Source organism: Caloenas nicobarica, chromosome 2 (genome assembly GCF_036013445.1).
Source record: "Caloenas nicobarica isolate bCalNic1 chromosome 2, bCalNic1.hap1, whole genome shotgun sequence".
Classification (NCBI taxonomy): Eukaryota; Metazoa; Chordata; class Aves; order Columbiformes; family Columbidae; genus Caloenas; species Caloenas nicobarica.
In genome coordinates this window covers 90,315,575-90,333,269 of record NC_088246.1, presented here as the reverse complement: position 1 = coordinate 90,333,269, position 17,695 = coordinate 90,315,575, and the positions used below count along the sequence as shown (strand labels likewise).

Here is a 17,695-nt window from a genome sequence, read left to right as displayed (position 1 = left end):
GACAGCTCTGTAAATCCACTACCCTGTGGCAGCTGTTCTTTTACAAAGTAAACTGAATCTTTTTAATAAGAACTCATTTTCTGTTTGCCATTCAGTGAACAGCACTCTACACCTCTTAAGTATGAGCAATAAGCCAATACGGCATGTGCAACTACTGCAAATTTTAGTTTTATGAAACACTTGGGAAATCACATGAACAGCTATGAGTAAAGTGCACAATTTGTTTTTATACTGTCAAGAAAATCCCTGATTGGTAGGTAGCATGGCACATTCTGTACATTCAGCACCAGCTAGTATCCTTGAATAGTCACATCTGCCCATTTGTAGTTGCGAGGTAGAACCAGAGAAAATACAAATGAAACATAGCACTGACTGTCTGGCACATCTGTTAATGTATAATAAATGTTCACACAAAACTTAAGAAAATATATTGCTCTTTATTGTTCTTTACAGGTCAATTTTCCAAATATTGGAAGGTCTCATATTCAGAACCTGAAATCAGCTTAGGTGGAGATATTTAGAAAACAGAACTGTTCTTCATGCACAATATTTACAATTTATAGTACAGGAGGTCAACCTGTGATTTACTATTGTTCTCCAGTGTCAGCAGCTGAGTCCATATGTATGAGGAAAGATTTTTTTGTGTAGATATTCTGCCATTTTTCTGCAATTTTGTAGATTCTCTATCTCAAAAAATGGAATCTGGAAATGAAACAGAAATGACTGCTAGAAATACTTTTTAATAAACAACTGGGTAAGACTAACGTTCGTTAGGTAGATGTAAAATTACACATAAAAGATTTTTCTGTTTCAAACCTAAACAGTTAATCCTAAACACATTATTAATCTGTAAATTGCCTGCATAGAGATTATTGTAAAACAAAGAGTGATGTTCATTACAGTTTAAACTAACTTTAATATAATGGAGTTAGTCTTATGTGATAATTGATTATAAATGGAAAAGGAAATCGCAAAAATCTAAAAGTAACTGTTTTGGTCCAAAGTATGTTTAAAGATAAAAATACCCTATTAATTCAACAGGCAAAATAACAGATATACTGTTGTGAAAATTTTATTTACAATATAAAGGAGTTCCTTGTTTGTTTGTTTGTTTTTAACCATCTCTTTTTAAACTCCAAATTCAGATCTTTTGAAAAAAAGTATTTAATTAAAAAATTCCCAACTCTACTGAAGTCTTAGACAATATTTTCATTTGAACCTTAATCACGGCAGAGTACTCTTTCAAGCAGCCACTATTTGGCAGAAAACACTAACAGATCCAAGAAATAAAAAGGAATTTCTGGAACACCCTCAAAAATGCAAAAGCTAGGCAGAGAGAAATAATGTAGAAATAATGTTGAAAGGACAAGGCTGCATCTGCCTTGGGAAGTAATTGCAACTACAGTTTTAAGCATTATAAAACATAATTTTTCACTTGTTTTGTTAGCCAGAGCAAAAGCAAACCACTGTCTTTCGACTTTACCTGCACAACTTCATAACCGAGTAACTGAAGATGTCTCTGTTTAATAGCTTCTTCTCCCAACAGATTGTGGCTATTAATGCAAAATCTATTTTGACCATCGACACAGAGGGCAATTCTAGAATCAAGCACAAGTGTAGTATCAAAAAACCCCCAATCAGTTACTTTAGCTACCACAACTACTGCAGTTCCTAAGAAGCATGAGACAATAACTCCCCTTTTGCTCCCTAGTACCTCCTAGAATTAGGTGTTGTAGGATGGGAGTTAACCTAGTTCAGGACAATTTAAATCACTCAGCTTAAGGGCGGGAGGGGGAAAGGCTGAAGCTTAGTGAAACTGATCTGAAAAAATTACTTATATGCTCTGAACAAAAGTTACCATACAAGTTAATAAGAGTCTGATATTTTTAATGCTACTACTGGTAAGCTGTTTTGAATTCTTCTAGGAGTAAAAACATACAAAATACTTGTCTCAGCTTGAAAACACTCCAGCAGCTAAATTTATTCAATGTATTAGTACCTGTTAAAACTAACTGAGTTTAAGTTAAAGTTTAAGCTAAATCTGTTTAAGTTAAACCTGTACATATGGTTGGCAGCATTATGGATTATAACTGTGTATTTTCTACTTGGTGATAAAAATCACATGAACTTAAACCAAAATTAATATCCACTTGAAAAAAGTTACTTACATTTTCAATATGTTAAGTATATTGTGACCTTATTTACACATGAAAGCTGTAATTTAAAAAAATCAAAGCCGATTCTTAAATATTTAAGGATGGGATTTTTGAAAGCACCTATATTGGTCTGTGAGTCTTGTGAAGGTTAAGCTGGAGAAAAAATAACCTTTTCAAAGACTTTTGCTTTACCCACAGAAGTGCAGTTGCAAATACCACACAAGCAGGTTGCTTAACTTTATATCCAGGGTTTCTCAAAATAATCCTTGTCTAACATATTTTTAAACACCTATGAATTTTTCAATTAAACATCTGTAGCAAATATCCTTCTTACACAGGACTCCTTACATAAAGTAAATTTATGAAATCAAACTGTCTTAAACTGTGTTAAATCAATGCAGACACACTCAATTAGAATTAATTTGGTTTAAATTTGAAAATGAATTACAGAAGATCAAAATACACTGCTATAAGTCAAACCAGGATCACTGATCCTGACCGTCACTGGGTACAGAGACTAATTGTCTGACACTGTATAGTCAGGAGGCAAAACAATAAGGAAAAAGTACAGATCGTTCATTTTGCCAACTTTATCCTTTTGCCAGTGGTTTCAACGTGAAACCTGAACTTTGTTGAGGTCAATGGCAAAACTCCAATGAGCTTAAATTTTGCCAGGGTTTCAGCCTGGATGCTCTTTGTCAATATTAACCAATATTTTACCAGTGGTTTATTTTATTCCCTTACCGTCTGTGTACCTCTTCACGTTGGGCAGCAGGCAATACAAAACCTTCTTCGTCTAATTTAATCTCAATATCTAGTATAAATGAAAAGAGAAGTGACATTAAAACTCATTTCATATAACAAACTGTTTGCTGTAATTCTCATCCTCTTACAGTTCCTTGTTTTATAAAATAACAAAAATACTATCGCAATACTTTTTTCTGAATCACAGAGGCTTGCAAAACACATGTATAGAGTATTTAACACAAATGAGTGATAATTAGTAACATTTTAGCCTTTCATAATGCTAACACCAAAGTAGTATTCCAAGTCAACCAAAAAACAATGTAGTTAAATGGCACCTTGCTGGGCTGGCTGGGACCTCTGGAATTTTGAGAGCTTTGGGGAGAGACATTCTTTCTCTCTCTGCTCCTTCATCTTTTTTCACTAATTCTCTAATTTTATAGATGTCAATTTGCAAACAGAGCTTTGGACCTAAACCCTGCCAACTTCAAGCCCATGTGGAAGCTGAAATGCAGAATAATTCTGGAATCATCTGCTTCTCTTGATATTTTTTTTATCCCTCCAATGTCACAGAATCATAGAATCGTTTTGGTTGGAAAATACCTTAAAGATCATGTCCATGGGGTCCAAGAGACCCTTCCCTCAACACCTTATTTATCATCCACCCTCCTGGGCACACATCTTTCCTCATCATTACATTGTCTCAGTTTTCTTTCCTGGCACATGGAACAGTGTTTTGCTCACTCCTTTCTTTCAGTCCACAGACCCCCACTGACTATATGTAGCCAGTAGTTCTTGCTAAGGGGAGAGCAGCTGAGCTGAGCAGGACAGAGGGCAAACCACCTCCCAGCTCTTTCTTTCTCTACTCACCACCAAAGCAGAAAGAACAGGCATATGGCATTGCCTCATTTTGCTTTATGTTCTATAAATTGTTTCCTGTATAAGTAAAAGAGGAGCTGATAGTAAAAATACAGAATACAAGAGTTAGCAGCTATTTTCAGTGCAGACTGACTGTGTAAATTCCAGGTAACGGTGCAGTTCTTTTTCCACCCTGTTCTTCTTTCTGACTTCGAAAATGACGTTTCCTCATTTCAGACCTTCTACAAGAGTTTTGTATTCCAGTTTCCTTTTTCTGTATTTGTACAATTTAGAATGCCCACAAAGGGAATAAAATAAATAGTTTTTATTTCTGGAAAATAATGGAGCCTGAAGTTTTGACAGCATAAGCACACATTTTAGTATTAATTTAAAGAAATGTTACTTACCAACTGTATAGAAATATGGTGTTGATACCTCTGATGAAAAATATATTCTTTTTTTCAGTAAATAAAGTAATCCGGCCTTCACCCTTTTCATGAGGTGAACATCCAGAGAACTGCAAGGTGTGAAAAAGGCCTTTGCTTGATACTTTGGAAGGAGTTTGGGACCCTACGTAATGACAGAAAACCAAATTAAACAAAAGAAAAACGAGGTAACATTTTTGTAATTACCTCATGTTAATGTAGCAAAACATTCTGTGCATTTCAAAGCCATGTCTATTGAGAGACTTACAGTCTGAGGTATGATCTGCTGGAAACTTAAAAGAAAACAACAAAAACAAACAAAACAAAACCCAAGACAACCACCAGAATATCCTCAGAGAGCTTCCATGCTGTCATGCTGAACATATTGCTCATGAGAAATGCACAACTGTTTCCATTCCTCTGCAGTCAGGCCAACATCAAAGTGCCTGATCTCTTTTGTGCTCCAAGACTTCACAAGCCAAACATAAAAAAAGAGCAGTTGCTGGAAAGCACTCGGAAATACACAAGAAGCACTTTAACTTAGAGCTAGTTAGTTCCATCAAACATACAAATAGATCAAGTCAAACAGGCAGAAATGCTTCGAATTTTCATCAAGGAAAAGAAAAAAGCTATTTTGTCAAATTCCAATGTTTTTATGGGGAAGACAGTCTTCAACTAATTATCAACAGGACCCTAATGACCTTACCATCTGTTGTTAAAATCAGTTCTAGTTTCATATTTGCCATACCTCATAAAACGGGCACTCCAGGGTAACAGTCAGAAAAAGCCGGGTTAGCTGGGAGGTAACAATTCTGTCCAAACCAGGTGGCTGAGCTGAAACAACAACATTCAGGCTTTCAGGTGTACCTTCAACAAAGTATCTTTACCATCATGCAGAAATTAGGAAAAGCTATTCAGTTTATCATGCAGAGCAGCTACTTGATCATTATCATTCTTGATCATTGTTTTAATGAACAGAAAGATCAGTTGTGAAATTATGTGGTTGGTAAAATGAGGAAATGGTTTACAGAAATATCAACATAAAAAAATATAGAACTAGCAAGATCTTAGCTAAGACTGTCATAGTCTTTCAAAAAAAAATGAGGATCTGAGTGATGCAGGATGTTCTAGAGGGAGGAATAAGTTTGAGTTGAGGTCTTGAAGAAATATCCCATTCTCTTCGCCCCAAGTTATAATCTCAGGATCTCATTGTTTCACTTAGGGGGTTTTTTTCATCTGAAAGTAGCGGATAATACTGAGTAATTTCTAGAAATTTGTCTACAAGTGTATACTTAAAGCATCTTTCATGTTATGTGCAAAGTATTATTAGAGAACAGTAAAAACCTGACATAGTCTATGATGCTAATCAGGCAGGTCATCCTCTGAAGTTCCTGTTGTGAACTTTGACTACTCTAGTGGAATAGCTGACTGGAAAAGGGGAAACATAACCTCAATTTTTAAAAAGGGAAGAAAGGAAGACTTGGGGAACTACAGGCCAGTCAGTCTTGCCCCTGTGCCCAGCAATATCACAGAGCAGATCCTCCTGGAAGCTATGCTAAGGCACATGGAAAATGAGGAGGTGGCTGGTGACAGCCAACATGGGCAAATGTGCCTGACAAATCTGGTGGCCTTCTACGGTGGGGTTACAGCATTGGTAGATAAGGGAAGAGCAACTGACATCCTCTACCTGTACTTATGCAAAGCATTTGACGCTGTCCCACATGAGAGCCTTGTCTCCAAATTGAAGAGACATGGATTTGATGGATGGACCACTTGGTGGATAAGGAATTGGCTGGATGGTCACACTCAAATTATTGCAGTCAATGGCTTGATGTCCAAGCGGAGAACAGTGATGAGTGGCATTCCTTGGGGGTGAGTATTGGGACCAGCACTGTTTAACATCTCTGTTGGTGACATGGACAATGGGACTGAGTGCACCCTCAGCAAGTTTGCTGATGACACCAAGCTGTGTGGTACAGTCAGCACACTGGATAGAAGGGATGCCATCCAGAGGGACCTTGACAGGCTTGAGAGGTGGGCCCGTGTGAACCTTATAAAGTTCAACAAGGCCAAGCGCAACATCCTGCACATGGGTCAGGGCAATCCCAGGCACAAATACAGGCTGGGCAGAGAACAGATTGACAGCAGCTCTGAGGAGGTGTTGGTTGATGAGAAGCTAAATGTGAGCAGGCAATGTGCGCTTGCAGCCCAGAAAGCCAACCGTATCCTGAGCTGCATCAAAACAAGCATGACCAGCAGGTCAAGGGAGGCAATTCTCTGCTCTGGTGAGACCCCACCTGGAATACTCCATTCAGTTCTGGGGCCCCCAACATAAGAGGGACATGGACCTGCTGGAGTGAGTCCAGAGGAGGACCATAAAGATGATCAGAGGGCTGGAGCACCTCTCCTGTGAAGACAGGCTGAGACACTGGGGATTTTTCAGCCTAGAGAAGGCTCCGAGGAGACCTTAGAGCAGCCTGCCAGTACCTAAATGGGATTTACAAGAAAGCTGGAGAGGGACTTTTTACAGGGAGCACATAGGACATGGGGTAATGGCTTTAAACTGAAAGAGGGTAGATTTATCTTAGATATAAGGAAGACATTCTTCACCATGAGGGTGGTGAGGCACTGGAACAAGTTGCCCAGAGAAGCTGTGGATGGCCCATCCCTGGCAGTGTTCAAGGCGGAGGTGTCCCTGCCCATGGCAGGGGGTTGGAACTAGATGATCTCTAAGGTCCTTTCCAACACAAATCATTCTATGATTCTATCCTTAACTGCTCACATTTATGATGCTGTTATGTTTTACTGGTTCAGATCTCACTTCTATTTTAATTAAGCCAACAATTTGGCACTGCAAACTAATTTTTCAAGCTTGATCCGTTTACCTTTTTCAGTTACCAGTCTCATTGTTACATAGTCTCACTTCAGTGTGAACATTCACATTAGTCACTGCATAGGCAAAGAAGTTTAAACAGACACAACTAAATGTAACGCATTTCCTTCACAGAAGAACTTAGCATCTAAAACATGTATGAGACAAAGGACAAACATGGGAAAAAACAGAGGGTCAGTATTTTTTAGAAAAGCAGAAGGATTAACCGAAATAAAATTTTGAAGGGATTTCAAATCTATGTTTAAGATCATGCAGTGCAATTTTCAAACTCCTGTAAATGACATAAACTGAAAGACAACTGCAACTGTGACAAGTAAGCAACAGTCTTTGGCCTCCTGATGACTATTCTCCAGTCACCTTCATAGGATTATTGTTGATTTGACAGATGTAATTGATAACAAATGGGTTCTCCTTACCTTGAAGCTTTTGCAGAAAATAGGGACTAAATATTTTTGGCAGAAAATTTACTGGATAACGTTGAATAAGGACAAATGAGTGCAGCAGGTTCAACAAGGTGTGAGGCTGAAAGTGAGTAAAGTGAATATGCAGTACGGTTTCAAGCTTCCTAAACAAGGAAGAAGCAGTTGGAGGGAGATAGTTAAGAGTCCCAAATGGTACAATACACTCGGCAATCTGGTCAGTGGTAAATCTGTCCGCATCGGAAATGAAACCTTCTGCCACTGCATCAAAGAGGGGCTTAGAAAGGATCATCTTTCGGCAGCAATACTGCATGACTTTGCTGACTGTTCGAGGATGCATGGTAAAGATGGACTTGGGAACATGTGTTTCCAGTGCCTCTGTTAAAGTTTTTTCACGATGTCCAAAGTATAGGAAGGCTTCCAGTACATTTATCAGTTCATCACCTGTGAAATATGGAATAAGCTTCACAGAATGTTTGCACAGTGCTGTGACTAAGGGAACTGCCTGAGTCTGATGAAGAACAACCAGTGAATTCAGTATTATGCTTGTGAACTTTGGGCTTAGCTGGGAAACCATGCTTAAAGTGACACTGTTGAGTCTGTTTAGGAAGTCTTGGTATTGTTCCCTTTCCCTGACAGTCACCTGCAGCATCTTATAAACCATCACCATTTCCCTAGGACTCCACTTCCCAATGTCTTTATCTTGCATGTGGCTCACAATTTGTTCCAGCATCGCACAACTCGGGCCTTCCAACTCAATCAAACTCTCCCCAAGAGCACACAGATTTTTAACAGTCAACTGTCCTTTACCAAGCCGTTCCTCACCCTCTAACAGCAAACTTGCCATCAGTGTACTCTGAGGATCTATACGAAGTTTTATCAAAGCTTGCAATGCATTCAGCAGCCCAGTGTTTGACAGTTTTGAGGATTCGAATTCAAACTGGAAGCATAATGCCCTGAAAACCTCATTCTCTAGCACTCCTTCAGGATTTTTCAGACCATTGTCATCCGCCTCAACTTCAGAAATCCTCTGCAGGGCTCCTGACGCCATAGTATCAGACATGACTTCCAGAGAGCTAAGAAAGTCAAAAATCTCTTTTGATGTAAAGAGGCTGTTCAGCTTCCTGAAAAATGGCTGTTCATCCATCCACCCGTTGTTAGATTCAGGACTGCTCGCAGTATCTCCACAGAGATTCACAGTTTCATTAACAGAAAGGGACTGTATCCGCAGTTGTATGTGGTTTTTTCTACAAAACACATACTGAGAATTATCTTTGAAACACACCATCCTAATGGCTACAGAGCTACAGTTTTGGGGCTTTTGCTGCCCACTGAAAAAGCTCAACCTTTTGCTTAGGGTCATCAAAATGGACCTGCTGGCTGGTGTACTGGATGAATAAAACTGGAAACTTTTTCGGCTAATCAAAGCCATACTGGATCAGGTGGGTTCTCAAAACATACCTAGACCAAGAAAAATACATATAAATAAATAGTTTGGAAAACAGCGCCAATGTCAATGCAGAAAAAAACAAAACAAAACAAACAAAATCTTTCAGTGCCTGGACACAACAGGGATGATCCCTCTCCCACGACCACCAGCACAAGACAATGCAAAGAGAAGAATTATAGAATCATAGAATCATTTTGCTTGGAAGACACCCTCAGGAACATTGAGTCAAACCATAACCCAACTCCAGCACTAGACCATGTCCCTAAGAACCTCGTCTAAACGCCTTTTAAACACCTCCAGGGATGGTGACTCCACCACTTCCCTGAGCGGCCTGTTCCAATGCCTGACAACCCTTTCTGTGAAGAATTTTTTCCTAATATCCCATCTAAACCTCCCCTGGCACAACTTGAGGCCATTTCCTCTTATCCTGTCACTTGCTACTTGGGGGAAGAGACCAACACCCTCCAAGCTACAACCTCCTTTCAGGTAGTTGTAGACAGCGATCAGGTCTCCCCTCAGCCTCCTTTTCTCCAGGCTGAACAGCCCCAGCTCCCTCAGCCGCTCCTCGTCAGACTTGTGCTCCAGGCCCCTCACCAGCTTCACCGCCCTCCTCTGCACTCTCTCTAGTATTTCAATGTTCTTCTTGTGATGAGGGGCCCAAAACTGAACACAGTGTTCAAGGTGGGGCCTCACCAGTGCCAAGTACAGTGGCACAATCACTCCTCTAGTCCTGCTGGCCACACTATTCCTGATACAAGCCAGGCTGCTGTTGGCCTTTTTGGCAAGGCAACGCAAAGAAACTGCCGGGAGCGGCGAGAGCTGCGTGACAGGTCACAACCCACCCCCGCCCCGTGTCTCGCTAAGGACGCTGCGCGGGGGGCACGTTTCCCCAGGCAGGAACTGCACACGGCGAACTTTCCTCCGCTCCCGGTGCTGGGAGCAGAGGGCCGCACCGCCCGCACCCGCGGCTGGAGAGGCCCATGGGGGGCGATGGCTGAGCCTCTCCGCCCCTTCCCCTCACAGGCCCAACGCCTCCCTCCGCCGAGCGCTGCGAGGGACGGGCTGGGCCCGAAGGCGCCGCCGGGGACCTGGGTGCGTCCCTCCGACCCCCGCGCCTACAGCCGCCTGCCACGGGCCGGGGCGTCGCTCGCCCTCCGTCCTCGTCCTCCCGGCGGTGCCGGCGGGCGAGCTGCGGGAGCGCCCGGACACTCACCTCAGCCGCCATGACGGACGGCGCTGGGGCGGCCGGGAACTTCCGTCGCTCCCCGGCCGGGTATCTCCGGGCGCCGGCAGCCGCCGCCTTCCCCCGCGGGTGCCGTCGCTCCGCCCCGCCCCGCCCCGGCCGCCTCCTCCTCGCTGCCGCTGAGCTCCGGCGTGCCACCGCGGCGCCCGAGCGGGCGCGGAGCGCAGGCTGGCGCGGGCGCGTTGCCGCGGGAGCCGGATTTGTCCCCGCGTACGTATCGATCCGACCCGCGTCCGTCAGCGGGAGCGATCGCGTTGGCCGCGGGTGGGCGGCGGGTCCGCGCTGCGAGGGGCAGCGGGAGGCGCGGGGCGGCGCGGCCCGGCCCGGCCCGGTGGCGCCGGCTCCCTGGGAGGCTTTTGTCGCTGCAGCGGAGCCCGAGCCTCCGATGTGGACCTGGCTTTAGCTCCCTGAAATCCCCGTCCTTCCTCAGGGGCAGCTCTCCGCCTTCCCAGCGGGCTGCCGGCTGGTCCAACCAAATTCTTCTGGGCGGAAGGTCAAACCCTGGGCCGTGAAAGGTTTCACATGCCGGCGTCGCGCTGCTTTCATTCAAGTTTTTATGGTTTTTATCTTTACCTTGGTCGTAGAGTGAAAGTGATTCTAAGCAAGCCAGTAACCGCTGGAAAAAAATGACATGGGAATGGCCTAATGGCTCAGAAGGTGCAGTTCCAGAGCCCGGTTTAAAGCCACACAGGAGCGTGTACAGCTACCACAGAGGTTCCTTGCGTCTTTATGCTGTTCGTGGCCACACAGGTTGACATTTTTGACAGACCAGGTACATGAAGTAGGAAGTCTAGCTCTACAGTGCAGCTACATCGGAGTAGATACATTTATGGAGTAGATACATTTATACAGTAGATACATTTATACAGTAAATACATTTATACAGTGGATACATTTATTTACTCCTATATTTATACAGTCCTAAAACTACATTCGGCGCTTTGAAAGCAACCGCAAGGCTGATGCGGCCCCTGGTGAAAACGAGTTGGGCACCCCTGAGCTCCATAATTGCCAGGACCAGCACAGCCGGTTCAGTGAAGCTGTGCCAGGCATTCATAGGTGGCTTGTTTGCTCCTACAGCGCGTTGACGTCTGGAGCCAATGGGCTCCCTGTTAGTCTTTTGTGGACTGTTAGTTTTCTGACTTTTCTGAGTATTTGATCAGATGAGCTATAAATTGGAATTTCATCCTTAGTTTCATGTTAAACCCTGGTTTGAGCCAGGATATCCTGGGTTGTTTTTCCAGCTTGTGTTCCTTTTTGGCATGTGGCTGCCAACACATCAACATGTTAAAGGCTGCTGGTGTAATACTGTTAAAGTTTGAGGGATCCTTTCAAAAGCTTAATAGTCAAGAATTATCATTTTTTCGCCTCTTTGTTTCAGTTGAAAGCATATCACAAAAGTGGAAGCAGCATATTGTCTTTGAAGAGTGTATAGTGCAGCAAAGCAAGAGCAGTGTGGGCAGTATGTTCATCTGAGTGCAGGTGTGTTCCTGGTTTATTATTGTATTCATCTGCAGGTAGGCATGGCTAATCTTCCTTTCTTAAAAGCTAAATCAGGCATCCATTGATCAGTTTGTGCATGAACCTCTTCTGGTTGATGACAGAGAGAAGATCCTGTCATAGGGAGAAACTTCTCAACTTGTGCAGTTTAGATCAAATCAGGATCAAAGGAATTTTTGTTTGAAGTATGTTGGTAATTCCCTGGTTATGATGTTGTCAGCTTACCCCTCAGCTTTGTGTGTACAGAAGGCTTCTGTGCTATGGTGTGGTCCAGTGGAAAACTGATTACTTTTCTTCCTTTCTGAGGTATGAGAAAGGATGTAGTGATGATGCGACACTTCATCTTTATTTTTTTTCTCCATTTATAGTCAGACATTGCCATCTGCTGACAGAGAACAATTAGGGTGAAAACAAAGCACATGACTAGGATGAATCTGTATTACTACAGGGATCTGAGGGTATTTGAACTGTATTTAAACTGTATTTCATACGAATTGTCATAATTTGTGTGTCATCAAATGTCTTTGTATTTTTTTTGCGAAAGGAGAGTGAAAAATCATTTTGTGGTTTGTTTTGGTATGTGCGTTTTCTTCTGTGCACATCCATATGAAGCCGGTTATTGAAATGAATTTATTTAAAATAACTGTTAAGGTAATTATTAATATTTTTAGGTAATATGATAAATTTAAAGTGAAAACTCTAATGGAAATGTAGTAGAACAAAATAAATCAAAGCCTTAAAATTTTTTAGTAATTACATTTTTCATGGAATTCATGTGTGGTACAGGCACTGGACTCTTAAGAAGCTATCACTTACTTTTACCCCTTTTGATTTACAAGTATACTTTTAAAAGAATTGTAATAGGAGAAACCTTCCATGATACTATGGAGAAAAATATCATGCCCTATCAATAGAGTGCAGTATTCATCTTCTGTGTTTGAATTATGTTTGTTTTCCCTTGAAGGGAACAGGAAAAACAAATGCCTCAAATTAGTTAGCCACAGGTTTCCGTAAATCAGTGTGTGTGGGTAGTACACTGAATGCTTTCTGTAGTTGAATCTGTGTGGGAGCAAAAGGTGAAGTACAGCAAACTGGGCATGTGAAAAACATCTCAAATTTGGAACTGAAATCTATTCAATTGTAGTTCTAGGTATTTGACTTCTACTGCAGCTCCCTAACAGTGACAGAATATTAACAGAAGATTCATTTGTAATCTACGTGCAAGAGACATTCTGCTTGTCTCTCTTATTCAATGCTTCTTGAAGTTGTCCTTATATCTGTTGTGTTCTGTCTGTGTCAAAGTCATGAATGAAAACTTCTCACATTCAAACATTCATGGGACAGGTGAATGAATAGGGATACTGCTTGCAAGACTTTGTGAGGGAGTGGCATTTCACACTACAGACGATTTCTCTAATATGGTTTCTTATTTTTAGGAGAAAGGAAGCCAAACAGTCAGTTCTGTAGTTGCACTTGTGTAGGCAGCTCCTTTTTGAAATATGAAATGAAAAACAATGTTTGCGTTCTAAAGTAGAGACATGGTGGACAGTAAAGCATAAAGGCATTCAGGCAAAAACCACTGATTTCAGAAAAGAAGAAACAGATTTTTTTTTGTCAGTCATAGTTTCACTTCGCCAGGTCTGTGTTTTGTTTTGTTTTCAAATACATCTCAGAAAAGTGAACAAAGCAGTCACTGACTTAAAGTGGAAAATATAATTTATGTAATAAAAGTAGTATTTGTTTTCATGAAGCTAGTTTCTCTATTCTGTTGTTTACGAACTAGATTCTTGATATTGGGCATGTTGCAATATTACTGCAGTATCAAGGCTGTACAGCACACATGATCAATACCATGAGTCCTTCGCAACCTGGCCTGCAAAGCTTGGTTGTGAGAAATGGCTTCTCTTCAGAGTAGATGCCTCATTTCCAAGTTAAACACTAATACTACTATCCTTTAAAGTATCTCTTTTTAATCTAATAAGCAAAGCACCGTTCTGCATGCAATAAATTCACTTTTTTCCTTTTTTTTTTTCCTCTGCAGTGTCTTTATTAAAAAACAAACAAACAAACAAAAAGTGCTCTGTTTTGGGAAATGTGCTGTGATTTAAAAAGGAGGTTTTTGCTCCTCTATGCAACACAAAAGGGGCAGGCAAAAGCCATAGCTGAGGAAATATGGCAGCAAGCAGGCTCCCATGGATTTGAAGCTGAGATGCACTGTATAAGTGAAATGGACAAGGTGAGACACTCCATGCTGCTTTGGAAAACAGGTATTTAAGAGCTGCGTTTTAATTCATGTGCTTGAGTGGTGACTGTTAATAATCATGAAGGCTAAACACATGCACTCACCTAAAATATACTGTCTAGTTTTAAATTTTTGTTTCTAATGAATCAGTAATTTGGACCAATACTCAAGAGACACTTAATAGCCTTCTGCCAAAGGTACATCTGTCTTGTAATTTTTCTTATTAGAACAGTACATTAATGTTATCTTTGATCCCTTCTGACAACAGTGCAGTGACTTCTTGAAAACTATGCATGCATGCAGTAGTGAGAGAATTCTGTACTTACTGGTCAGCTCTCCTGTTGCTAGAAATGGCACCTTTTTTTTCTGTTGTTTTTGTGTTGCGCTGGAGTCCTGTGTTCTGTTAAATGTGGGCTTCAGCATGACCCTGAGCTTTTGTGGGATCTTCCTGAGTTGCTTAGCATATGCACTCACTCCAGTTCACACTGGATAGGCTCAGGATTTATTCTAGGAATAGATGGAGCAAAGAAGTGGCTCTTTATTATTTGCCTTTATCCAAGGGTAAGGATCTGAAAGCTGTTTAGTGTCTGTAACTAAAAGCAATACAGACTGTAATTTCCTTCAGGAAGTACTTTCAGCTGTATGTCCTCAAGCAAAAACATTTAAAAAAACAAATAAACAAAATTTGATAGCCTGGTATTTCGTATGAAATAAGCAGAAAATAACACCTAAAAGATTTTTTTTCCATGCACTTAAAAATGTGAGAAGTTTATAAAAATGATTTAGTTCCATTTCAGCAAGTTGCTTTCTTGGGGATGCACTACATGTTGGGTAGCTGGACATCTCCTTTTGAATGCATGTTCACGGAGTATGTAGCCCTAGCAAAATGTAACAAAGATACTTTTATGCAGCCAGCAGGGAACCTGAAGATTCTCCTTATATTCTTCCGTTTCATTTCTTCGGCATTTGACATGTTTGGAGATTAGTTTCAGGAAGGCGATAGGCAGGCTATTTCTAGCCCTGATGTTTGTCTGCCACTTAAATAAATCTATTTTGTCAAATTTGGCAAGACAGCTGAGCCGCAAGTTATTGATGAGGCAAGAAGATGCGTTGAATTGAGAATCTGAGAATTGGTCATGGAGGAAAAAAGTAATTTCTGCAGCTTTGTAGAATTCATCACTTAAGCATTTCCTTACCCTGTAAATAAAGAGAACTTCTAGAAACTTCAGTGTAATTGAGGAGCAGAAGCCAGGGTGGCATAATGTACTGGAGCAAGAGCCTGCCTGAATTTGGTGAGGCCTCTTGTGAAGTCTTTTGGGCATGTTAGATCTGAGAGTTTATTCCACAGTATGCGTAGTTCAGAGAAGTGTGTATATGTCTTAGGCAAGGAAGTAAGAGGTTTCTGTTTTGTCCATGTTTGCTAGTCAGTAGTCCTGTCTTTATGCGGTGGTTGGGTATTTCTCAGACCTTGTCATCACTTAAAGGGATTGCAGTGGAGGTCTGTGGATGGAATAGGTGTCTGCAGAGTCAACAGTCATAATGCGATGCCGTTGCCATGCAAAAATTAATGGTGAAATACTGATCAAGTCTTGGAAACACTGTCTATTTCCAAGTACTGTCTTACACCGACAATCTTGTAGGTGAGGAAAGGTCATAAATATTTGATTGGTTACTGTGATTGCTTTTAATGTTTGATGAAAGACTGAAATGAAGTGGAAGTGAGGTAGGAGAAGTAAAATAGGAGGCTAAATGGAGATCATCTTGTGTAACAGTGCATGTAGTCAGCCTTCGATGAATTATCTGAATAAGCATCTTTGCCACGACATGTATTTTTCTGGGTAAGATGTCATCTGGGCGTCTGATCCCATCCTCTTCCTTCAGCAGTCACAGCTTGAACAGGCTGGTCACTGCTCTTGTGTGCCATTGCTGTCCTCAGCTGAAGAGAAAGAATGGGACAAAGATCTGACACCAAGGGTAGAGGAAGAAGTAGAAGTTAGAGTAAAAAACTATGCAATTGTCTAAGGTCCTTGTTGGTCTAGTGATACATCAGACTTCCTGATAATGAGACACGAGTCAGTACAGGACCTCTGTCCTTGCAGAGGCCAAATGGCCTTGACTTTTCTTCTTAAGGAATCTGTCCACAATTCTTTTGCTTCCACACGGTCTTTAAGTTTGCAGAGAATATGCAGTGGAGGAAGCAAGAATTTAGTGAATTAATCATACCTCTTTTCTAATATACCACCTTTTACTTTCTAAGCTTGTATCTTTTTTTAAAAAAAATTCTTAATGGAACATAGACTAGTGTAACTTTTTATGTGATACTGGTAGAATTTTGCATTTTATACATGAGAATTTGCTTTTGTTTGTAAAAGCAATACTCATATGTGACAGTGCACTGCAGAATCTCTTGTATTCATACTTAAAATCAGCTGTGGAAGCTTTGAAAATCTGGGTTACTGTAACAGTAAGCCTTAAGGCTTTTTATAGTTCAGTTTTGGAAGTCTCAGGAATTTGCGGATACTTGGAGTTCACCTGAACTTGTAAAAGATAAAACCACTGTTTGGAATGTTCCTGGACCAGACTTCACTAAGGTCGGGCAAAGTACAGAGTATCCTTGCATGCTGACCCTCTTCTCTTGTACTTCTCTAGACACCTGCTGTTTGCCCCTGTCAGAGGCAGCACACTGTTCCAGATGGTAATTTAAATTGTTCCATGCAGCTGTTTTTAAATTCTTCAGGAAGGTTTTGGAAAAAATGACAACAGCAAAACCTCTTGATACCCTTTCTTTGTGTTTTTCACCTTTTTGGATTGCAGATGTAAGGGGTTACTATTTGAGTGATTTATTGAGCAAAGTGTTTACAGGATATTAATAACTCCTTAAACTATGACGTTTTGAATTGCCGTCCTGAAACTGCTTGAAGTGAAACACAGTATCTCTTCCCAACTTTATTTGTATTTTCTCATAACCCTACTATTTTGCTAAACTTAGAATGCTGGGAGAGAGTTTAAACTGAAACCTACAGGGAGCAGTAAAAGACACTCGGGTTGCTTACTATGGCAAAGAGGAGACTAAGGAGTGACCTAATAGCCGCCTACTTGAGCCAGACTCTTCTTGGCAGCAGAACACTGTACATCAGGAGGCAAAATCCACTGAGTGCAGCCTGATAAACTCAAATTTTACGCGAATGGAAGAAGTTTTTCCGGATGGAGGAGGCTGTCCTTAGAAGTTCGCAAAATTCAGCTAGAGTCATAGCTGGCCTAATGCACCCTGTGATTCCAAACTCGTAGCCCATCGGGCTGCTGTGAAAGAGCATGTTGTGAGGGGGACCTGACCGACAGCAGGCTGTCACAAGGCTGCTGCTGCTGGGAAGCTGGAATGATCAAAGGACTGAATACTTTTTACTCGAGAAGTACTAAGTGGTTGCCTGACACCCGAATTTATGGCAATGATGCACAATGCCAAATACAGGCAGTTCTTATCAACCTGGTGTAATGGGAGCAGCCCCCATAAAACTGTGGTAAATGTGAAAGATCAGAATTAGCAAAGAGGAGATTAATTGAGGGCAGAGGGAAGGGGCCAAAATGAACCAAACTGTAAAGCATGGTGACTGATTTTCTGGTGACTGATTTTCTGTGTTTAGACATTAGTTCACCCAAAGCACAGGGAGGGTTTTTTGTGGCAAAGACAGATGTAACATGGAAGTTATTAGACAAAACCAAATGAACCTTAATGGATGTAGAAATGATCCCCACAGTTTGTATGAC

General features: G+C 41.3%; 2 protein-coding genes across 5 annotated transcripts in view; one reads left to right on the top strand and one right to left on the bottom strand.

Moving 5' to 3' along the window:
* Window positions 1-417: 417 nt before the first annotated feature.
* On the bottom strand, window positions 418-10,229 carry FASTKD3 (FAST kinase domains 3). Of its 2 annotated transcripts, XM_065628880.1 has the most exons (7): window positions 10,159-10,229; window positions 7,493-8,956; window positions 4,932-5,017; window positions 4,166-4,328; window positions 2,901-2,970; window positions 1,484-1,598; window positions 418-702 (listed from the first exon to the last, which is right to left on the bottom strand). In XM_065628880.1, the coding sequence occupies exons 2-7, from the start codon at window positions 8,925-8,927 to the stop codon at window positions 604-606; spliced, it is 1,968 nt and encodes a 655-aa protein (XP_065484952.1). In that variant the 5' UTR covers window positions 8,928-8,956; window positions 10,159-10,229; the 3' UTR covers window positions 418-603. The 2 variants fall into 2 exon arrangements, with proteins under 2 accessions (XP_065484952.1, XP_065484953.1); XM_065628881.1 differs by lacking the exon at window positions 1,484-1,598 and having other exon boundaries at window positions 592-702.
* An 80-nt stretch (window positions 10,230-10,309) lies between these two features.
* The window catches only part of MTRR (5-methyltetrahydrofolate-homocysteine methyltransferase reductase), a 33,388-nt gene continuing 26,002 nt past the window's right edge, over window positions 10,310-17,695 (top strand). Inside the window, exons 1-3 of one of the 3 annotated variants that reach the window (XM_065629452.1) lie at window positions 10,310-10,398; window positions 11,570-11,670; window positions 13,730-13,924. In XM_065629452.1, coding sequence (XP_065485524.1) covers window positions 13,781-13,924 — 144 coding nt within the window. In that variant the 5' untranslated portion in view covers window positions 10,310-10,398; window positions 11,570-11,670; window positions 13,730-13,780. Of the gene's footprint in view, window positions 10,399-10,878; window positions 10,961-11,569; window positions 11,671-13,729; window positions 13,925-17,695 lie in introns of those variants that run through there. The other 2 variants (XM_065629453.1, XM_065629454.1) reach the window with 2 other exon arrangements.